At 43.5% G+C, this 24,364-nt stretch overlaps 1 protein-coding gene across 4 annotated transcripts in view; it reads left to right on the forward strand.

The window, feature by feature from the left end:
- vav2 (vav 2 guanine nucleotide exchange factor) overlaps positions 1 to 24,364 on the forward strand; it is a 166,490-nt gene that overhangs the window by 107,976 nt on the left and 34,150 nt on the right. For all 4 annotated transcript variants that reach the window (XM_063011111.1, XM_063011113.1, XM_063011112.1 and 1 more), the window contains exons 3-5: positions 9,863 to 9,921; positions 19,559 to 19,627; positions 23,409 to 23,514. In XM_063011111.1, coding sequence (XP_062867181.1) covers positions 9,863 to 9,921; positions 19,559 to 19,627; positions 23,409 to 23,514 — 234 coding nt within the window. The remainder of the gene's footprint in view (positions 1 to 9,862; positions 9,922 to 19,558; positions 19,628 to 23,408; positions 23,515 to 24,364) is intronic.

Genomic DNA, 24,364 nt, shown 5'->3' on the forward strand with positions numbered 1-24,364 from the left:
CTCGTTTCACCGCCGTGAATTAGGTAGGGCCTTAGCAATGACCTGTCCAGTCTGTGGTGATGAGTGAGTTCGACCAGACCACTATTCTGAGATGCCTTTCTGCTCACAGCAGTTGTAAATTGTGGAAATCTGAGCTACTGTAGCCTTTCTGGCCGCCTAAACCAGCATGGTGATTCTACACTGATTGCACTTATTAACACGGCATTTTGGTCACAGAACTGCCGCTTACTGGATGTCTTTTTGTATATATATCAGAGCCTGACGTGTTCAGCAGTTTCTGGCAATTTAACCTGTCCAGTAGGTGCCAACAACCATGTTAACAACCAAATCACCCAGATGACACGTTTTCCCATCCTGATGTTCAATGCTGAAGCTCTTGACCCATGTTTGTTTGTTTGATTTTATGCCATACGATTGGCTCGTTAACGGTATTCACAGAACTAAGCAGATCAGATGTACAGATTCTAATAAAGATGCCAGAAGGTGTATTTAGTATTACGACAGGAGAAAGTGGAGACGGAGTGTGTAGGAACTGTAGCCGCTGTCTGTGCTGTAAACACTTTCACACATGGCCACTTAGGCTCTTAGCTATGGCTGAACTAACATCATTACTTTGCTATATGCTGGATTTAATGGAGATTAATGTTAACTGCTGCTTAATGAGACTGCTGAGTTTTCCACTGTGTAATTTTTGTCATGGTTACAAGTGCTGCCATATTAGAATATTTATTATTAATAAGGCAGTAAATACAGTAACGGCTGTAAAAAGAAATGAGTTTCATTTATCAAGTCCACACACCACGATGTGTGATGAAGAACTGTATAGTTGCATTAATAAGTATTTATATATTGGCAGTAAATCGGGACAATGCGCTTATGCCTGGTGTACACTACAACGTTTAACAATCCGTATTGATTCTGTAACTGTGTTTTTGTCATTCATAAGTCAACACCCAAACCCCCTCAACCCCCTTCCGCCACGTTTAGGCATTTACCAGACACTCTTATCCAAAGCGACTTGAAATAGTGAACAACTACAGCGATGCAAGCAGTCGAGGGTTAAGGGCCTCGCTCAGGGCGCAGCTTGAACCAGCGACCTGTGAGACTGTCAAGTTCTTCTCATCAGAGCTCGCACTGACTCCTGCAGCCCAAGATCTCACCGAATTTCCTCTGAACAAACCTGACGTTAGATGTAAACAGACGGCCGGTCGGCTATTTGCTGTGCTAATCGTTTGTATTAAAAGAAAAAAATCTAACTAAACTAAAATGTTGATAAAGTCATGGGTCAGAGGAAGGTCTACAGGATTGGATCATAGAAAATCCACAGCACAAGACTGTTGTCCTGTTATTTATCTTACAAAAGAATCTGTGACTGAACTGATGAGCATTAAGGAACTCTGGGATCTGGGATATTTTTTTCTGGCCTGTAAAACCACTGGATCTCAGTCTTAGTGAATCCCATCTACATTTTGAAATAGGCACAACTATGTTTACATTTATCTTTTAGGGTAGCTGTGCTGTTAATTGTAGCTTCCATTTATTCTATCATTCAGTTTATGAGTGTAATTTAATGTCTCACGTGAAATGTGGCTCTTTTCTTTAAAAATCCATGAAATCTGTAATGAAAAAAACGAGGTCTGTAAAATTAAGCACATTTTTCCGTGAATTTAGTTCGGCCCTATAAATAAGACATGGTACTTTTTTGTCCAGGGCACTCATGCCCCTTTTGTCTTTGCCCTTTTTGAATGCTGAGCAAAGTGAAACACAGATTATATCCAGTAAGTGAAGCCAAAAGTCTGAGCCAGACACAAGAACATAAGTCCCGGGACAGCCCTGTATTTAATGCCCTTTCTGCACCTAAAGTCCTCCTTATCTTCTTCAGCAGAGGGCCACGGGCCTTTCTGACTTCTGCTGCAGCTCCCGTGTTAGCTCTGGGATTATCCTGCTAATCCCACAGGCACATAACAGCAGCCAGTGTTCAGCTTCACTTGCAGTGGACTGATAAGAACCACCGGGGAGGAAGATGTGTTAAGATTTAAACTCATCAAGCCTACGTGGAAGACCAGCAAAGACTAAATGTTGATGATCTTTTTATTTTTGTGGAAATTTAAACTCCAGTTTATCACAGAGAGCTGAAATCTGAAATGTAGTTCTGTAGAGCAGCGTTTTTTTAAGTGACCCACATTTTGTCCTTGATTCTTTATCCCAGGTGACCCAAACAACAGCATCTTACTCTCTCAATAAAGTATCAGCACACTGTGTAACTCTTAAACTGTTGGTGGACACAGTAGCTATAGGCCTGTGAGCTATACATCTCCTTTACTATAATATAAACCCACGCAGACATGGGGAGAACATGCAAACTCCACACAGAAAGGACCCGGACCGCTCCACCTGGGAATCAAACCCAGGACCTTTTTTTTATGTGGTGACAGTGCTACCCACCGAGCCTCTGTACTTTAGGCTGTGATTTACTGTGAATGCATGCATTATTCTGGCCTGTAAGACCAGTTTAAGTCTACCATTCTGATGTATTGGGAAATAATAATGTAGTCAGTCTGCCTACTGGCATGTTTTTGGAGGTGGAAGGAAACCAGAGTGAGGAAGTGGGAGAGGAAGCTCAGGCAGACACAAAGAGAACATGCCAGACGTTCTACAGACAGTGATTAACCTGCTTTATCTATGCAAATATTGAAACTTTCAAATGTGAGGAATGGTCAGTCAATACAGGTAATTAGCTGCCAGTCTGGATGTGTGCCAGGCACAATAACAGATAAACCAAGAAAACATGCCACTGTCGCCTCACGAAGAAGGTCCTGGGTTCGATCCCCAGATGGAGTCCTTTCTGTGTGGAGTTTGCATGTTCTCCCCGTGTCTGTGAGTGTTTCCTCCGGGAGCTCCGGTTTCCTCCGGTACAAAGACGTGCAAGTGAGGTAAACTAGAGATACAAAATTGTCCAGGACTGTGTTTGATATTAAACTGGAACTGATGAATCGTGTGTAACTAGTAACTAGCTGTCCTGTCATCAATGTAACCAAATAATAAATAAATAAGCAATTTTATTCTGACCTGTTAACCTGTTTCCCATGTGATAATGAAATTCTATAAGAATTAAAGCAGCTTATTAGGCAGACGGCATCCAGCTGCCGGTACATTCACACAGCACTCCCTGGGTTTCCCCGTCGCTTTGTTCCTGTTGGCTGTAATTTCACTCAGACCACCTCCTGCTGCCTGAAACATTTTATTCAAGCTAAAATAAATGTCGAGCGTTTTACTCGCATTACGGCGCATTGTTTTCCGGAACGATTGTTTAAAGTTTCCCCCTGAAGCTCTGCACACACTGTGACTCAAAGCTGTAATAGGCCGAGCTTGTAATAGGTGTGTTAGGAGTTTCACTGCATTATATTGCAGCTTTGAGGGGAACCAGAGCACAAACATCCTGCTGAAAATCCACCGTCAGCACTGGCAACCCAGATGTGCTGGTTCAGACAGGAGACAGGTATTTACCACCTGGGTTACGGTAACACAGGTTTACTTTGGTACTGTCAGTTCTGGTACCGTAATTACTTTCACATGCAGGTTTATGCTTATTTGAGCAAGTTTTTTTTGTTTGGTTTTTTGGTTTGCTCTAGTTCCACACGTTCAGAATGCCACACATCGAGGTCTGTTTGTTGACCTTTTTCTTCATTTGTGGTTCAGTGTAATTATTGCTGCCACATTTTGCACCCTACATGCTTTTAACCTGGGGTTTAATCGTGTACAAAAGAGGGATTGTTCTGCTAAATAGTCATTTTAAACCTTAAAGACACTTTTTATTATTATAAGAGCTTGTAAAAGGACCAGGCATTACAGGTTTATAATTATTTTTAATCCTTCCAGTCATTCGTAACTTCATTACATTTCATTTTCATTTTACTTCAGCAGCTTTACCTGGGAGTGACAGGGTTCCACCAGAAAAGACTGGGCACAAGGCAGGAACACCCTGGACAGGGCACCAATCCATCTCACAGCTAGTTCATCACCCATGCCTTGTTCTTGGAGGGGGGACCCAAGGGTCAGACAGACCCAAAGTCTCACATAGAAATTTGATTAATGTGATATTAAGGAAAGAAAATAATCACCCTTTATATTCCCATCAGTGATCTTGTAGGACAGCGGATGATTCCAGCGTTAACAGAGGTTTGATGGGGGATGCTTTTCTGCTTTGCCACTTGGGAGCCACTCTAACAAATATACACAGTTTTACTTCAAAACTCAGTCCAGAAAAGATGAAGAACAGCTGCTGGAATAAACAAGCAGTCTACTTGATTGATTTAAGACTTAAGTTTATAATCTAGTCTGCATGGACGTCACATTTCTTTAAATCTTAGTGAGACGTGAACACTAGACATGTCATCATTAACCTTTTACAGATCTGATTTGTGTGTACTTGCCCCCTCTCGCTGGAGCTCTTTTAGGAAGGGGATTTTCCAATAGCTGGTCTGAGATGTGCCACACTGGATGTTTGATGGAATTGATGCTCCTTGGAAAAAACATTATCTCCTCGGTTCTGGCTTTATTTGACACTTACGGCTGCAGGAAGAGGGCTTTTTGTTTAGCTCCATTCAGGAAATGGCATCAAATCTTATTGGCCCCCTCATGACCTCTGGTTCGGGTAGCAATAGCACAACCCTGCATACAGAGGGTGACAGGGAGGCAGTAAACAGCATTACAGTGTGTGTGTGTGTGTGTGTGTGTGTGTTACATGCTTGTACCTCAATCATATCCACAGTCGTGTGTGTGTGTGTGTGTGTGTGTGTGTGTGTGTGCTCCCTATCTTGATGTGTGTCTGAATACACCATTTGTGTGACTATGTATGTGTGTTTGTCTGTGTCTGTGTGTGTGTGTTGCTATGGTAATATGACATGCTTGTATCTCGATCATATCCACAGTCATATGTGTGTGTGCCCCATTTGTGTGACTGTGTGTGTGTGTGTGTGTGTTGCTGTGGTAACATTACATGCTTGTACCTCAAACATATCCACAGTCATGTGTGTGACTGTGTGTGTGTGTGTGTGTGTGTGTGACTGTGTGTGTGTGTGTGATTGTTTGTGTGTGTGTGATTGTGTGTGTGTGTGTGTGTGTGTGTGTGACTGTGTGTGTGTGTGACTGTGTGTGTGTGTGTGTGTGACTGTGTGTGTGTGTGTGTGTGTGTGACTGTGTGTGTGTGTGTGTGTGACTGTGTGTGTGTGTGTGTGACTGTGTGTGTGTGTGTGTGTGTGACTGTGTGTGTGTGTGTGTGTGACTGTGTGTGTGTGTGTGTGACTGTGTGTGTGTGTGTGACTGTGTGTGTGTGTGACTGTGTGTGTGTGTGTGTGTGTGTGTGTGTGTTACTAAATATTAAAGGTTGAATAAAATCATTAATAGCAGGAGCGCATCTTGCTCGCCCCTCCCACCTGCCCTGACCTTCTCAGTGGCTACAATGTCTGGTTCTTCCCTCTGCTGACCCCTCCACCTCGCACTGCATCTCTTTGAGCCATTATCGCTATTTTCCTGGTGTAGTTCCTGTATTGATTAGAGGGGAACCCTGCTGTACTGAACAGCACACATCAGGGAGAGTAAAAAACCCAATCAGAATATTAGCTTTCATCCACATTTTTATGTGTTTGCTCCATAGTTAGATCACAGGAGCTGTGTGCTGGTGCTCCGTGCTGGTTGGAGGTTGGTGGTATCTCATCAGGTCCATTAATAATGAAGTTAGGGACTGTGCGACTCTTCACGCTGCCATCTGTTCTCCGTTCTCTCAACACTTGGCTTCATTTTATTAACTTAACCATGGCTTCATGGCTCAAACCCTCATTACAAGTGCAGTAACACTCACCCAGCTTTGGGACTCTCTTATAGCTCAAGAGTTTCTGAATTCGTTTAATTGGTCTGGCTGGCGTAGACTATTAAACGCTGCAGTTTAAACCATAGTGCCTAGTGTGGACTATGGGAATTTTAGCCCAAGACTGTGTAGTGTGCACTGCTTAGCAAATGTTTCTCTAGACTCCCATCAGTCATGTAGTCCAGGGTTTTTCAACCTTTTTTTCAGGCAACCCACATTTAGTTGATGATTTTCCATATTTATGTTTTTTCAGAATCCTCTCCTCTTTGGCAGCTGCCCAGGTAGGCAGTAGGCAGCAAGGCAGCTCACTAGGTTTTCAGACAGATTTGCTTGCATGAGCCATTGACAAAATCCAAACTATTCAAACATGCTGCTTCCCCCTAGACCAAGTGGTCCTTGTGCTCCACAGATTTAACCTTCTATGTTAAGGAACACAAAATTTAACTATAAAACACTGACACTGTGCTTCTCCCTGAGAGTTCATTGTTATTTTTGCTTTCAATTTAAGTGGCGCAAGTAAATAGATACCGTAAACAGTATCTCCTTCAAGAATACATATCATGCCATCTCCAGTCCAGGGGTGTTATAATCAGGACACGGTTTAGTTCCTTTTTATTTTCTTCTAATTCTGTTTTTATGAAGGGCCACACCTCAGTCCCACCAAAGCTAAAGTCATTTCACTTTGTATCATCTCTGAATCTTTCTGTGTTTTTGATGTGCTGTCTGAGCGAGAGGTGAGGTGACGGCGGCTGTGTTTCAGCTTCCGGCAGTAACAGGCCGCTCCTGAGGGAACTCCACTGAGATGAGAGCAAAATCAATAAGAACGAAACAGTGGGGCGATCCAACTTGACCTGAGCCATGAAATAAAAATGAGGAAATTTTGAAAAAGCAAGAGATAAGAGGGCTAAAGAAGGAGAAAGTGAAATGACAACAGCAGGCATGATAGATAGATAGACAGACAGACAGATATATATTCTTTAATAATTGTAATAAACTATAAAATATCATTATTATCATAAACATATTTTCATATAATATAATTATTTATCCATTCTAAAATCCCACACATCACATAATTAACAAAAACACCATATGATTCTGATAAGAGAGAGTGAGAGAGAGAGAGAGAGAGAGAGAGTGATAGAGAGAGAGAGAGAGAGAGAGAGAGAGAGAGAGAGAGAGAGAGATAATAAGAAAAAGCCGCATGGGTGGAATATAACTCAGAGCTGGTGTCGACATGGATATTAATATTAATACCCATTAGCTGCTGGCGCATGAAGAATTGAGACAAAAGGCTGATAAACACCAGCGTTCAGAGTAACACAGTAACATAGAGTCATCGATCCTGCAGGCTACACTTGTCCTCCGCTGAGCTTCAAGGGTTCTTAGACTGATGAGAGAATTGTGGGTAGTGAGCTGAGCAAAGGCTCATGTCTAGCAGATGGGATATAAAGTTGGTTTTAGTGATCTCAACTGGTGGAGCAGAAGTAAGTCATGGGTGTGGGTCATGGGTGTGTTCTTTGCATCTACATTTTTGTAAAGTTAAGAAGTTTACAAAGATATCTGGCATTTTTACATCTGAGAGACTTGACAATAAATTGTGACGTATTTCTAGGGTAGAACATGTATTAATTTTATATTACAGAGTTGTACAGACCTATAACTGTACTTGATCTAACTGACAGCAATAAAGGTTTTTTAAAGTTCATGAGAAGAGTAGGAAGAAAAATGTATCTAAAAAATAAAACTAAGCCATCAATAAGGCTAACCGTGTTGGCTCTGCTGAGTGTTCAAACTCGAGTGTTCAAACCTACTTGGGCGTCCACACAAACACAATTGATCGTGTTTGAGGGAGGGAAGGTTGGATTGGTTCTCTTTATCCTTCCGCTGTAATATGTGATATCCAGGACTGGTCAGGGCACCTGCATGAGTGGAAGGGGGGCACATGGAGCTTAGCATGGCTCTCCATACACAATATATAGTGGGACAATGGTACAATAGGGACAGTGGTAAGAGCTGAAGAGTTTGAATCCCAGCTCTGCCATGCTGCCACTGTTGGGCCCTTGAGCAAGGCCCTTAATCTTTTCTACTCCAGAGGCAGCGTACAATGGCTGACCCTGCGCTCTGACCCCAGCTTCTAAACAAGAAAGAATTTCGTTGTACTGAACATCTGTACGTGTATACATGACAAATAAACGCATTCTTCTAGGCATTCTATTTCTATATCGGGTTCTTGGTGGGAACCCAACACTGACAGGTGACAAGAAGCGGCCACAGATTGGACACGTGTCGGAGGGGGCGTGTGGTAATTTAGTTCTCCTTGATCACACCAGGGGCAGCAGATTTACAATCAGGAATTGGAAATGAATAGTTTAGTAGATAAAGACGAAAAAAAAATTCCGAAATTAAGAAGTTCACAGGACAAGCGTACAGAACAGGACTGTTGGGTTCTGAAAATGTCTGTCCGTCATTTGCAGCCCTCACTACCTGTAATCATGCACTAAATGAATCAGGTAGTAATGGGGCATCTTTTTTGCGCCACCTCTTTTAAGTCCTTGCTGATGTAAAGCTCACTTGTCCATGAACAGTCACCCCAATCATCCAGCGTTGGCGAGTGAACTAAAGGTCGGTCTTTACTGAGACACTTTGTAATGAGATGGACATGGTTAGTACCGATTTTCATTTACTGAATCACCTTCATAGCAGCAGGGAACGTAGAAGTCTATGAAGTCATGCTGAGAGTGTGTACATCAGCTTCTACAGCCAAAAGATTCACCACACACACACACACACACACACACACACACACACACACACACACACACACACACACACACGGATCACTTCAGTGTGACTGATGGACAGCTGGTATCACCACAGCAGCAGGTTTAAACACGCCTCTAAGCATCTAATGATGTGAAGCAAATACATCCCCAAGGTTACATGTTTATTATTCTGTGTCTGTGTGTTTGGATCTTTTTTTTCTACCCGGCACTTCCAGAGCCCGCTATTACACCATCTGGAAGCCCCCCCAGAGTGGCCACCAATAAGCTCACTCACATGTGATCTGGCATTAAATCAGCTGTACCCCTCGAACCCGGTTACTCAATGCAGACACAACTAGGGATGAAAAAAGGAAAAAATAAAATACAAATGCTCACTTTCTGCCCGAGACGTTTAGAGCCGTATGTCACCAGCCGTTTGGAGGTGCACTTGTCGGTGTGCTCTCGGTGCCCGTCTCAAGCCCGGATAACAATAGTAGGGCTGGGGCAGGAGGGGCATCCGGCGTAAAAACTGTGCCAAGGAGATAAAACACGCTAAACTCGTCGGTTAGAATCTCAGCTCTGCTACCGGCAGGCTGGGCGCCTACACGGACAATGATCGACTCGTTCGCAGGGAGGGTGTTGGATGGAATTCCTCATAACTGATGCAATTATGACCTCTGCTGGCTGATTGATGGCATCTGCACAAAGACGAGGTATAATGTAATCAGGGTGTGGCTCTCCGTACACAAAGCTGATCTACATATGAACTCGCCTCATTCAGGTGAAAAGATGCAGTCGGATACTGCACATGTGTCGGAGGGGGCGTGTGTCAGTCACGGCTCTCCACAGTCAGTACAGAGGAAGCGTAATGCAATCCGGTTATTGGTTAAGATCTAGATTAGGAGGAAAATTAGGGGGGAAATGCAAAAAAACCTGTGCTGAGTCTGTTATGCATATGAACTCGCCGTGTGCTGGTAAAATGAAGCAGTCGGCTACTGCACACGTCAGAGCGGGTGTGTCATAGTCCAGGCTCTCTGTGGTCAGGAGTGGAGGAAGCGAAATGCGATACGACTAGATTAAGAGGGCAAAAAAGTAAATACATTTAGGTAACAGAAGGACATTATCAAAGATCAGGTGAAAAAGATATGGGCTCAACCCCTAGGATTCTTTGTTCATACTTGTGCCATAAGTCTGCTATTGCTAACCCCAGCCTTGTTTGCTGTTTTCACAGGTGATCTCAGCTCTGTCCAGGATCTCCTACCACAGCATCGCCCAGATCAAGGGAATCAGGTAAACCTCAGACTCGTGCCACATCTCAGCTTCAGTTTTTGTTCTCTCAGGCTAGGAGCACTTTTATAAAGCACGATTAAAGCTAAAGGCTCAGGTGCTTCTTTCATGTGGGAACTGCTTTACGGAAGCGTCTGGCTCCAGCAGCAGCATGTGGGCGCAGGCTGTGGGTCAGCTTTCACTGCGCAGCCAGGCTCCGAGCCCCACGGGGACACGGCGAGCTCTGTTTGTGTGTCTTTACACGCTCAGGCTTCACAAATAAAGCTTTTATTCACCAAGGTAATGAGCTGATGGAGCGGCCAATTAGACCCGCAGCCAAGGGGAGAGAGGCATGGGAGTGGGAAACACCATTAGCCTAGCGTTTTACAGCACAAAGAGAGGGTGCTAAATGCACAGATCTGCAAACAGGCTAGGCAAGATACTTCCTGTTTACTTATCAGAAATTATGATGCCGTATTTTTGCTTGAAGAAACATTTCAGTGTTTTTCTGCCTGATTTTAAGAGCATGTAAGCAGAGGACAATGAATTTATCCATTTCTTTGTTTACACACACAAGAAAGGCACACACATGTCTCAACAGTCCTGTTGTTTTAGGTTTTTTTTTATCTAGACACATATGATCCCCCTCTGCTTTCTTAACCTGCACATCTTAGGCCAAAGATGACCATGTGTGAAGCCATCAGATTCTTCTTTTTACCAACCAGTGGTGGATTTCCTCACTCTAGAGTGAAGTATCGTTTCTTCCTCTAATACAGGCACCCTGACCAGACAGCAGGTCTTTCTGTTGCATAGGCAATAAGGCATTATCTTTTCTGACCTTCCCTCTCTCTAAAGCACTTTGTTGGCATGGCCAATAGGGCACCCGACCAGGCCCGTGCCACCACCGAGACTCAAACTAGGTCTCAGTCTGGGAGTCATTTTGATCTGGTGGTCTCTTGTAACAGGCATTACACAACCTTGGAACTTTTGGGGTCTGTCCCAAAACCTAGTGATCTCTCAAAATGGACCTATAGAGCAGGGGAAATGTTAAAATCGTCGGCTGTACCCGTTCTTTGTTCGAGCTGAAAAGGGAAGTGAAATCAAACGTGTTGAGAAAATAACGCCGTCACTGTAGCTAGAACATTCGCTCTGTACATTTTCTCTAGATGTGACTGGGCAGAGAATGTCGCCTTTCTGACTAATACAAGTCAAATTTACCCTCACAAGCGTTCCGTGAGCGTTTTTAAAGCACTCAAAGCTCAGTCTGGTTCAGCAGGCACCAATCATTTCCCGTAATGGATGAGAGGTTAGAGAAAGGCATCTTTGTGTCCGTTCTTAGTGTGGCGAGTTTCGGCTCAGAGCTCCAGTCCTCTTGGTGGTTATGGAGTCTGTGGCCTGGCATGACCTGCAGGGTTTTTTTGGACACAGAAAGATCCTGTGTTCTGGCATGTTCCTAATAGCGACTCTGTTCCTCTGAGTGAGGTCAGTCCCTGTAGTTCTAGAGCTTAACTAGAAAGTTTCTTTGTTAGGTGGACATAAGTATCCAAATCTTCATTTTGTGCATCGTCTAGCTTTGTGCATGGCTCAGTCGTCAGGCGTAGACTGTAGGTGCTAAATAAATCAGTGAGTGTAAGACACTGAGCTTCAAAATAATTGGGACTCTTGGTTGATGAGGGATTTTTGAGCTTTAGGCAACCTCCCTCAGCCAGCATAACAGCACTGAGCTTTTTCCTATAATGCTTGAGGAATATTAAAGCACTCAAGCTGTAACAAACATGCCTTTCATCTCATTTTAACACTGTGGGACCAGTTCAGGATTACTCTGGACAGGGTGCCATTCCATCAATGGGTTTCAGCCACCCCTCAGACACAGCCAATCATGTCTATGCAGCATCGCTAAGATTCAAACCCAAAACTCAGTGGTGTTGGGCTAGCATAATAGACTGCAGTTTGGAAATAATAACACATTCATGTTGTTTTCTGAAAAAGGTGCTCAGCGCAGTCCCTCAACCCCTTCTTATTCGCCGGTACTTTGATGGATCTCCACGTTCGTCCAACTCTGTACAGGCGCCTTGGGCTCCTAACCAGGGTCCTTACACAGCATTGAAGACCCCACCCACTTCTTAGTACAGACTGCTCGCCTCGCTCAGCTGACCGGAAGCAGAGCAGAGATTCGAACTGGGGAGTTCAAAATCCCAGCGCTGGTGTGCTAGCAGAATCTCCTGCTGTGCCACCTGGGCACTCAAGATCATTTTTAAAGATTTTTAGCAACTTCCTGCATAGTATGATAGCTGCTACTGTAAACAATGCAGCAATCAAGTCCTCATCTTAAAGACCTTTGACCTTAGAGTCTGAGTCTATCTTTCAGGACCTGAAATCAATTCCGTTCGAGCAGGTGCATCATTATTTCCAGGCTTGTTAATTGATTGAGCACTGAAGCGTATTGATCAGGCCCATGATGAGGACTTTTAGTTACATCGCGACCTCTCCGCCTCCATCAGTTTGCATCCGTTCAGCTGTGACCACCCTCACTTCCTCTGGGTTTTCCTTGTTTCACTGCTCCCACCACTTAGTAAAATGAAAACAGATTAAGAGAATGAAACAGCAACACGTCTTCATCTTCTGTACTTTGTGTTTTCTGTGTGTGGATGCGCTCGGCTGAGTGAATGCAGCTGCTGTAAGGGAAAGTTCATCCTACCTGATTATAGCTGTGCCACACACCACACACCTCACACCTCACCTCGCTGTGCTTTATTTACATCACGATGCAACAGAGACGCGTCACAAGGGCGCCTTGTGTTTCCTTCTGTGTGTGTGTGTATATATTTATGGGCCAGTGTTCTCTTCTATATTTCATGTATTTACTAATTGTAGGTTAAACACTCAGTCCTGTTACTCATAAACAGCTCATCTTCCTCTTAGAAACCTTGTTCATTAATTTCATTAAACTAATAGCACCCATTCGGTGGAACGGCACACACACACACACACACACACACAAAGAAAGTTAGAAGCCTTAGGGCAGAGGATTGACCTTTGTCAAGCCAAACGCTCATTATCCAGATGAACCGCTTGTTTTCACAGCCTGACCCAAACGTTTTAACTCCACGCTAACGCTAATTTTAATCAACCAGCACAAAGAAGTCAAACAGACACGGGCATTATCCATCCTAATAGGCTTTTTGCTGCATGCGTGTGGTGCAGATCACACTTAATGAATCTGTTTTGCAGTGGATGCTCTGCAGAGAACATTTTGTGACTGTTGTGACTATAATCAGGCACCAATCGAGTTTAAATCTTCCCTGAGCCCATTACAAAAGGAGTCGCTGCCACCCCAGACAGCTTGTGTTCACACCACTGCGCTCACGTCGCCTCAAAAAGCTCTCTGAGAGCACATAGAGCGCAGCAGTAATGGCGCGTCTGAATGGACCGCAAAGATCCGTGTGTGAGAGATTAAAAAATAAACCCATAAGTGAACTTGGATTAAGATTTAAGCCTCGTTCACACTACATGATTTTTGCCCTGATTTTTCCCTCGCCGACAGGTCGTCGCTAGATGTGCCAGCTCGGAGGCAAATCAGCGTTCTTTCTGGGCTCCAAAATCAGCTCTCGATCGCTATGTGTGAACTGTTTAAGGACTCGATCCGAGTCAATCTAGCATGCTAAATATCTGGCCTTGTCGGCGACTCATCATCACGTAGTGTAAAAAGTGTAGCGGTCAGGTTGTGTTGTTGACTTGTTGATTTTTTTAGGATATTAAGTTTGTCTCTTTGTGCTGTTTGAACTGAGGAGACTGTACAGAGGAGTTCATGCCTCATTATAATAATTATAGTGAGAAACAGGAAATGTGCTGGAACAATTCAGCGCGGTGTAAATAACTACAAATCATATGTGCATGATGGCTCATTTTGCTAAATGCTAAGTGCCCGTCGCCTCCTGCTTTCAAATAAGAACTTTTCATTTTTGCTATTTAAATAAGCACAAGTCTATCTTTGTGTGTGTGTGTGCTTGTGTATATGTGCTTTCTTTTTGTGTGAGTGCTTGTGTATTTGTATACGTGTGTGTGTGTGTTTTTGTGTGTAAGTATGTGTGTGTGTGTTTGTGTTCTTGTGTGTATGTATATGTTTGTGCGTGTGAGTGTGTGTGTGTGTGTGCCTTTGTGTATGTGTGTGTGCTTGTGTGTGTGTGTGCGTCTTTGTGTGTGTCTGTGTGCCTCTGTGTGTACGTTTTTGTGTTCTTGTGTGTATATATATGTTTGTGTGTGTGCCTCTGTGTGTGTGTGTGCGCGTGTGCTTTTTTGTGTGTGCATGCCTCTTTGTGTGTGTGTGTGCCTCTGTGTGTGTATGTTTGTGTGTTCTTGTGTGTTTGTATATGTGTGTATGTTTGTGTGTTCTTGTGTGTTCTTGTGTGTTTGTATGTTTGTATGTGTGTATGTTTGTGTGTTCTTGTGTGTATGTATATGTTTGTGTGTGTGCCACTTTGTATGTGCGTGTTTTCGCGTGTGCTTTTGTGTGTGTATGTGCCTCTTTGTGTGTGTGTGTGCCTCTTTGTGTGTGTGTGTGCCTCTGTGTGTGTGTGTGTGTGTGCCTCTGTGTGTGTGTGTGTGCCTCTTTGTGTGTGTGTGTGCCTCTTTGTGTGTGTGTGTGCCTCTTTGTGTGTGTGTGTGTGCCTCTGTGTGTGTGTGTGTGTGCCTCTTTGTGTGTTTGTATACATGTGTGTGTGTGTGCCTCTGTGTATGTTTGTGTGAATGTATGTGTGTGTGTACCTCTGTGTATATGTGTGTGTGTGTGTGTGTGTGTGTGTGTGTGTAGGGTACATTACATCATGCTCAGGTGTTTCGGAGCAGGTGGTGAGCGGCTGTATGAAGCGTCGGCTCATATGTGAGTGAATGGTGATGATGATGATTCTGGTGATGATGATGATTCTGATGCTGATGATCTTAATGATGATGACGACCAGTTGAGCTCCAGTCACTCTGCCTAGTTTAGGACAAAGAACAGGACTAAGACTAGCCCAGTTTCACTAAGCACTGCTGGCCGGTTCAGTGGTGTGTATCAAACTCTCCTACATCCCAACATCTGTTATACTCCAGCTGTTCATGTCTTAACCAATCAGCTCATGATTTCCTCAGCTGCTCCGTGCCACATCTGTAGCTCTGTACATCCTGGAGAAACTCAGAGAGGCAGAAATGAAGCCATAACAGGGAACAGTTTACTGGTGCGGTGACAAATCTATTTTTCCTCAGGTGATGCTCAGACGGGAGAGTCTCTGACCTTTTCCAAATTTGAAACGGAAGTTTTTAGTTTACTTTACATTTTTCACTCAGAGGCACCATTTCTACACTCATATGGCCTGGTAGTGGCAGCGTGACATAAACCAACTTCACATAAAATAAATCAGGGTGTGGTCTGGACTGTTGTTTCTAAACAACATCTGAGCCAGTGGTGTTTCTTTCTTTTTAAAGCCTTTCTGAAGGAACAGTTCTCAACCTTTTCTCTGGTTCTCAGTTTCTATTTTTGTGTCACTCCGGACTCTGACTCAGCCCTGCTGTTAAGGGAAAGTGTAAATAAACCTGAATCAGGCTTCTTTATAAAGCAGCGTCTGAAAGAGGCACGGTGAAGGGTTCCTCTCTGCAGCAGAAACGACTGAATGGCTACAGCGGATCTGATTAGAGCTACGTTCCGATATTTGAGTGAGCAGCAAAGTTTTAAATTAAAATCCTGAACTCTATATAAATAAATTGAGCAAATAAAAGTGGGTTTGGCAGGTGAACCAATTAATTTTACAAACATACAGGTACTGGTCATGCCATATCTGTCACTGTCCTAGATATTCCTCACCTCTTCAAGTGCACACATTGATCATTTAATTAAGTCGCAGCCTTATTATAGATATAATAGATCATAGATTCTGTGCCCCAATGTCTCATAATATAAAAGTTCAATGATGTTAATACCTAGTGACTGGGAAAGACACAGAGGGTGATTGATTCCATCATGGTGTTCATCCACTGTTTTTTTTTTTACCTGGGACGTGTGTGAATCATCAGGAAAGATAAATTTGCAGGGTGTATTCTGTAATATTGACACATACAACTATGCAGTATAATTATTAATTTATTCTTTCTGTTCGTTATTTTGAGAGCACTTGTAATTAAAGTTGAGATGTCTCGATGTCAGCAAGCGCTTAATCATCTAGAAAAGAGCAGACCAGAGTAAAATAAAAAATAACAAAGCCTGGGGCATTTGGGCGGCGTGGCAGTAAAACACTGTGGCCCCCAGTGCTGACATCTTGAGCTCTTGAGTTCGATTTTTGTTTCTGCTATCAGCCGGGCGCACACCTGCACAGACACGATTGGCTGTGTGCATATAAGAGGCAGCATTTACATTTACAGTTACAAGCTCTGCTGGCTGATTGATGGTGCCTGTACAGTGAGACGGGGGATAATAGAGATCAGTGTGTGACTCTCCATGCGCCATACGGATCTCCATATGAACATTACTCATGCAAGTGGTCGATAATATACTCAATACTCAATACTCAATCAGGAGTAGAGGTCTGCAGCAGTAGAGGTGGAAATATAATTGGGCAATTTGGGTAATTGGCTATGACTAAATTGGGGTTAAAATGCATAAAACAGAAGTTCTGTTCCGTGGCTGTGTTATGTGGGAAGGAGAAATTCCTGAGAGCTCTGCTAACAGCACGAGTTCCCACGCCAAATCATCGCAGCTTTTATTAGAAGTGCACTAATTGTACACGGTTTATTAGTGAGCTGTTACTTATCTCACTCTGTATACACACACACACACACACACACACACATACACACACACAGTACATTACAGGCATGCATAGATTCCCAGTACACTGTCACCGAGCATGCCAGAGTGATACTAACACAGTATGGTTCCAAACTGCTTTGTGTTTTTTTCATGCCTGGCAGCACAGCGTGTCTCAGGCTGCGTGAGCTGATGAGCTCTCAGGAGGGAAGAGCAGAGCCGCGAATCAAACAATTGATCAATTATTCCCTGCGTTCTAATTGGTCCACGAGTATTAGTAAGTGTTGGATTTCATTATTAGTTTAGAGATTTTTTTAAGGTTAGAAGACAAAAGCACACACACGTGTCCTGGTGTCTCTATCGCTCAGTGTTGTGTCATTCAGTCTTGCCGTGACCTTTTCTGTGTGTGTGTGTGTGTGTGGAATACTGTGCAAAATCAGATAAATGACTTTCAAACACGGAGCTCATTGTTGCAGGTGTCAATCAGAAAGGAGACGGGAGGCTCATAAATATCAGCACCTGTTGAATTATGGATGTGATGGAGTAGAATCGGCACCTTGACTGATATTTACACCTACTGCGTAAAAGCCTCGGTTGTAACTCTCTCTCTCTCTCTCTCTCTCTCTCTCTCTCTCAATGCAGTTCATTTCAAGGTGCTTTATTAGCATGACAAATATTCATATTTGTATTACCAATGCTTCTTTACAAACTGAATATTAAATGACAAAATAATTGCACAAAAAACACTTACAGGCACCCAGGTGGCTCAGCAGGATATTCCGCTAGCACACCGGCACCGAGATTCTGAATTCCTCGGTTCGAAACTCGGTCACCGGTTGGCTGGGTGGGCATAATTGGCAGTGCCTGCAGCAGAAACTAATTGGCCACCGTATCTGCAGGGTGGGGACCGGACTATGTGTGGGTGGGTGGGTGGGTCTTCATACGCTGTGTAAGGACCCTGATTGGCGGAAGAGACCCTCAGCAGTGGAGGACAAATTGAGTCCGCTAAATCGGGAGGAACGTTACATCAATTTAAACATTAGTCGATAACATTAAGTAATAGCCTTAAAAATAACGTCGTATACAGTGTGTGTGGAAAAGTATTTATGAGAATAGAATAGAAAGCTTTTATTTGTCATATATACAGGGGTTGGACAAAATAACTGAAACACCTGGTTTTAGACCACAATAATTGATTAGTATGGTGTAGGGCCTCCTTTTGCGGCCAATACAGCGTCAATTCGTCTTGGAAATGACATATACAAGTCCTGCACAGTGGTCAGAGGGATTTTAAGCCATTCTTCTTGCAGGATAGTGGCCAGGTCACTACGTGATGCTGGTGGAGGAAAACGTTTCCTGACTCGCTTCTCCAAAACACCCCAAAGTGGCTCAATAATATTTAGATCTGGTGACTGTGCAGGCCATGGGAGATGTTCAACTTCACTTTCATGTTCATCAAACCAATCTTTCACCAGTCTTGCTGTGTGTATTGGTGCATTGTCATCCTGATACACGGCACCGCCATTGTATGCACATGGTCCTCCAGAATGGTTCGGTAGTCCTTGGCAGTGACGCGCCCATCTAGCACAAGTATTGGGCCAAGGGAATGCCATGATATGGCAGCCCAAACCATCACTGATCCACCCCCATGCTTCACTCTGGGCATGCAACAGTCTGGGTGGTACGCTTCTTTGGGGCTTCTCCACACCGTAACTCTCCCGGATGTGGGGAAAACAGTAAAGGTGGACTCATCAGAGAACAATACATGTTTCACATTGTCCACAGCCCAAGATTTGCGCTCCTTGCACCATTGAAACCGACGTTTGGCATTGGCACGAGTGACCAAAGGTTTGGCTATAGCAGCCCGGCCGTGTATATCGACCCTGTGGAGCTCCCGACGGACAGTTCTGGTGGAAACAGGAGAGTTGAGGTGCACATTTAATTCTGCCGTGATTTGGGCAGCCGTGGTTTTATGTTTTTTGGATACAATCCGGGTTAGCACCCGAACATCCCTTTCAGACAGCTTCCTCTTGCGTCCACAGTTAATCCTGTTGGATGTGGTTTGTCCTTCTTGGTGGTATGCTGACATTACCCTGGATACCGTGGCTCTTGATACATCACAAAGACTTGCTGTCTTGGTCACAGATGCGCCAGCAAGACGTGCACCAACAATTTGTCCTCTTTTGAACTCTGGTATGTCACCCATAATGTTGTGTGCATTGCAATATTTTGAGCAAAACTGTGCTCTTACCCTGCTAATTGAACCTTCACACTCTGCTCTTACTGGTGCAATGTGCAATTCATGAAGATTGGCCACCAGACTGGTCCAATTTAGCCATGAAACCTCCCACACTAAAATGACAGGTGTTTCAGTTATTTTGTCCAACCCCTGTACATATACACATGTACAGTACTACAAAATTATTTCTTCGCATATTTGGAGCTCATTTGGAAGCTGGGGTCAGAGCGCTGGGTCAGCCATTGTATGGCAGCCCTGGAGCAGAGAGGGTTAAGGGCCTTGCTCAAGGGCCCAACAGTGGCTACATGGGAGAGCTAGGATTTGAACTCTCAACCTTTCGATTGACAGGCCAAAGCTCTACCCACTAGGCTACCACTGGCCCACTACCACTGTGTGTGTGTTTGTGGATGTGTCTGTATGAGATATGGGATATGGTCACTCCCTGTCCCTCACCTGGTGGCAGGTGTGTGTGTAAAGTACTGCGAGTGTGCAGCTCTCTCTGTTCCCCCAGTGGGTAGAGGAGCTTGTCAGGGTTTAAGAAGGAATTAAATGTGGGAATTAATTTTGTTGACCTCTCTCTCTTTCTCTCTCTCTCTCTCTTTCTCTCTTTCTCTCTCTCTCTCTTTCTCTCTTTTTCTCTCCAGGCCTTTTCCATCAGAGGACACAGCGCTGAATGAAGATGACGTTTACCGAAGCTTGGAGGAACTGGCCGAGTAAGTGTCAGCATTCACCTCCGTGACCCTCCTCAAACACGATCGTCCTTAACGCACCTTCACCCACACGCTCACACGCTTTGGGCATTCTGATCTCTCTGTTTGCTGTTTTCATAAACACTCCATCAGTTGCCATAGCAATGTCAGCTTGGCGTGAATCAAAATGGGTGTAGAAATACAGGGTGAGATAATGAAACAGAGGGTGTTGCTGATGTTGGTGAGAAGGCTGCTTGCTCTCTGATTAATGGCCTTCATCAGTCTTACACACATCCTGCTAATGATGGCCAGTAATACTGTAGAATAAATGGATTTATTTATTTACTCCCAGTAACTGTAATCATATCTGCTACATTCAACACGTGGGATAACCATTAGCTCAATATTTACTACATTCTTGGGGCCCTGAGTTCGATTCGATTGTGTGGAGTTTGTATGTTCTCCCCGTGTCTGCGTGGGTTTCCTCCGGGAGCTCCGGTTTCCTCCCACAGTACAAAGACATGCAAGTGAGGTGAATTGGAGATACAAAAAAATCTGTACTACATCCTTGATCACAATTGTGGACAGTTCTTATTAACGGAATTTCCATGCACATTTGGGTGGTGGTCCTAATATTATATTTTGACCTCTCAGTGTAAAGACCAGCCGGTCTGATGGGTCGATGTAAACCTTACCTGAAGCTCCTGGCCTGTATCTGCATGGTTTTATGCGTTTTACTGCTGCCATAAGATCGACTGATTATATAATTTCACGAATACATACAGTAGATGCACAGATGTTCCTAATAAAGTGCTCAGTGAGTGCACGACTACCATCTGTCTGTCAACCAGACGTTCTGCAAACATGATGGTCGATGGGAAGAAGAAATAATGACTGCAGAGTTTCAGTCTGTAAACTCACTACTTTTATAAGTGATGGTCCATATAAATCCAGATCCAGCCATGAGAAAAGTCTGTAATGAATCTGATCATCAGTGTGAACCTGTGACCTTCTAAAGTTGATAAGAAAGCTTCATTCCTGTTGGCTGTAATTAATGGAAACGTCTGGCGTGTGCTTCAGTAAGCACCTAGAACAGATCTAACCAACCAGTGTTCTCTTACTAGCTTAAACAGAAATGCTTTTTTCTTCTTTAATCTTGAACATGCTTTTCAGACAGCACTTGGGTTCTGTTTTATTAAATTGCTTTCCGCAGTGCTTTGTGGGCCAGTTGCCACCTGAACTGGACGTCACAGACAGTGAGCTGATGTCTAAAAATCTCTAGGGGGAAGCAGACAGTTCTGGTGGGATGAGAACATAACCGAAACGTAATATTTTTAGACTGAGCCATCTGTTCATTATTGAAGAGTCGGTAGCTAGAATACAGTACAGCTTCCAAAAATATGTTGCATTTACCAATAAAGCCATAAAAGCAAAGCGGCAGTTGTTGATTGTTATTTCTGAGCCAGATCTTCTCATCCAGCATCAGCACTTAAGCCTATTTCTTTTACTAAATGGTCACAAATCCCCACAGTAACACTCAGAAATCCTTTCTATAAGACTGGAGTCTGTTCTAGCAACTAAATTAATTGCAAGGGTGGCCTGATGGCACTGTCATCTCACAGCAAGAAGGTCCTGGGTTTGATTCCCAGGTGCAGCGGTCCGGATCCTTTCTGTGTGGAGTTTGCATGTTCTCCCCGTGTCTGCGTGGGTTTTCTCCTGGAGCTCCAGTTTCCTCCCACAGTCCAAAGACGTGCAATGAAGGTCAATTAAAGATATGAGATTGTTCATGACTGTGGTTAATATTAAATACTTGAACTGATGAAACTTGTGTAACCAGTAACTACCTGTCCTGTCATGAATGTAACCAAAGTGTGAAATCCTAATGAATTAATTAATGCAAAAGGTTTTGGATTGGGATGTCCAGCAAGCTCATGGGCAGTTGTCTACCTACCTATGTTAGGCATATAGTGAATAGAATTCGATCATTTATAGTCACAGAAAAAAACTTGCAGTATTACTCGACCCTCAACCCTTTAGTAAATTTCAACGAAGTTCAGCCAGAGCTCAGAGAAAGTGCTCAGTTCACTTTTACATGAGGTAACATTCTCACTGTTGACGTGTCGGATGAGCAGCGAGTACATTTCCTGTCCTCTCTGTGGCTGTATCCATCTCCCTAAACGAAAAAGCCACTCCTGTAATTGGCCGAGCAAGGGTTCACTTCAAGCTGCATTAGTTTCGGTCACGCTTGTTGTCGCTCGCTGATGGAAACAGATGCAGAATGCAGATTAGAAGCAGCTTGAGTTCGCTGAGTAGGTGTTAAAGCGGCGGTGTGTTGTTCTATAGCAGGATGTGCTAAACAGACACAGAAACGCTGTTTAGCGAAGTCGCTAGGAGGTTGATACGTTAGTGCATGTGTATACACGTTTTAGTGCATTAATAGTGCAGTTATCAGAGATGTGTAAAAGTTCATATGCTGACGAATTTAATTATTTAGTTCATCAAGCATTCCAAACCATCTGCTTCATTAGCACATGTAGTGTTACTGGAAACACTGAAAGTAACACTGGAGTTTATGTAGCATGTTTTAACCAATTTATATCATTTTGAGGGATTTAAATGCAGTACACAGACTGCTCAAAGCTCAAATAATTGTCAAATAATTGTCACAGCAAAGCTTTTTTTGGCATTGAAGCCATTACTTCACTAGGGAGTTCTACATATTTTGTAATATTCTTTTTTTTTTTAGCTCTGTGTGTGACTTTAATGTCACTGCCTATTTAAATTAAATGTGATTTGATATGCAAATATTAACACTTGAGTCAATCAGTCATCCACATTCAAATTAAAGTCACACTGGTGATGCTCCCAAAAACGTGCATGGCAATGCCTAAAGACGGTGGTCTCAGGAGGGACAAGTGAGGAACCACAGACGTTTTTGGGCAGCCAAGAGGACATAAAGACTACAGGGTCTAGTACAGACCAACAGAACAGCTACTGTGGCTCAGATTGCAGATTGTTTTAACCCTGGTGATGAAGTAAATGTGTCACAACACACAGTGTATCCGAACCCTTCTGTGTATGGGGCTGCATAGTCAAAACCTTTCAAAACCTACAATGGCACGTAGACATTGAAACTGGACATCGGATCATTATGTGGATGAATGGGCACATGTGAATTGTGATGAAGTGCTACCCAAGCCATTTATAGGGTAAAGACCTTGCACAAGAGTCCGTAAACGGCAACCTAGCAGTGGTGTGGCCAGAACCAGTGAGTCCAGTGGCTTAACTGCTGAGCTTCCACTGCCCTGGTTATTTACCTGCAGAACAGACGTGTATGCCCTAACCTGCAACCTGCATTCCACTTGACTGCAGAACCGAGATTGTTGAATAATAGAATAAACATGGTGTCAGCGTGGCCTCATGGTCAGATTTATAGCTTAGTTTCAGCTTTAGCTCAGTATAGCCTTTAGTATGAGTGCAGTAACTTGGTTATCTGAGGTTCTGGGTTTGATCCTCTCTTCCAGTCACTATTTGTATGGACTTGGGTAAATTGGCGGCACCAAATTGCCCCCATGTATTTGTATCAATGCTAATCTGGTTTTTAATCAAATAAATGAAAATCCATTTGAAAAGCAGGGAAGGATTATTCGTAGCACCATGTCTGACACCTTCGGGTCTTCGTTCTAAGCTGCATTAGTCACGCTGGGTTTACCCACAGGTGGATTTTCAGAACAAAATTGGCTCTCACATTTTCATTCCTTTAACTGTCGACGTCTTTGATTTGTGTGTTTCATGTCCACCACAGCGAGCACGACGTGGGCGAGGACGACATCTACGACTGCGTGCCGTGTGAAGATGAAGGAGACGACATCTACGAGGACATCATTAAGGTGGAAGTTAGACAACCCATGGTGAGGGTTCACATTGATCATACCGCCGTGTGTATGAAAGCGAGAGGGAGGAACGATGTGTGTTTGAAAACTCATTTTCCTACATTATTCCCGAAGCCGTGTGTGTGAGTCCATGTGCTCTGCTTACATTTACCACTTTGCCTCCTTAACGCTGCAGATCAGATACATGCAGGTGAGTTGCCACTGTATATGAGTGTGTTGGTCCCACAGTTACCCTTCTTTCTGTTCCCTCTAGTGTGCAGTCCGTCCAACCCTGCAGAATGATGTTATGCTTAGCGGGGAACGTTTGACCGGTCGTAAACAAACGTCTAGGCTTGTCAGGTTGCTTATCAGGCTGTTTAGGTAATTAGTTCTTACAGAAATGAATCCTGGAGGATTTAAAACGGCTGTATTGTGACTCCAAGCTCAGATTTTTATTAAAGCTTTAAAAGCGTTCAGGTACAGATCGGATCTTGAGTATCAGCAGTGCTACAGACAGTTGGCTGTCTAAGGAAGGGAACCTGGGATGCTCTATCACCTCAATGTTCCTGCAACAGGGACTGGTCCAGTCTACTGTCTGCTAATAATACTTCATTACAGTATTTTTTAGGAGTATCTGATTTGTACTGGAGTTACTGAAGTTTTTACTCCACTTTTACTCCAGTACATTTCCTTAATAAAATGTATAATTTTACTCCGATACATTTCAAATTTGGTAGCTAAATGATGTAAGATGTGTGACAGACCGCTTATGATTGGCACAAATCATGTTTTAAGGGAAAGAAGAAAATGTATTTTGCTTTATAAGATCTTATGTTGTGAAGACCTGAAGGTGGTCTACAGGCTTAAAAGAAAAAGCTTCATATTTTTT

The sequence above is a fragment of the Trichomycterus rosablanca genome, chromosome 16, assembly GCF_030014385.1.
Source record: "Trichomycterus rosablanca isolate fTriRos1 chromosome 16, fTriRos1.hap1, whole genome shotgun sequence".
Classification (NCBI taxonomy): domain Eukaryota; kingdom Metazoa; phylum Chordata; class Actinopteri; order Siluriformes; family Trichomycteridae; genus Trichomycterus; species Trichomycterus rosablanca.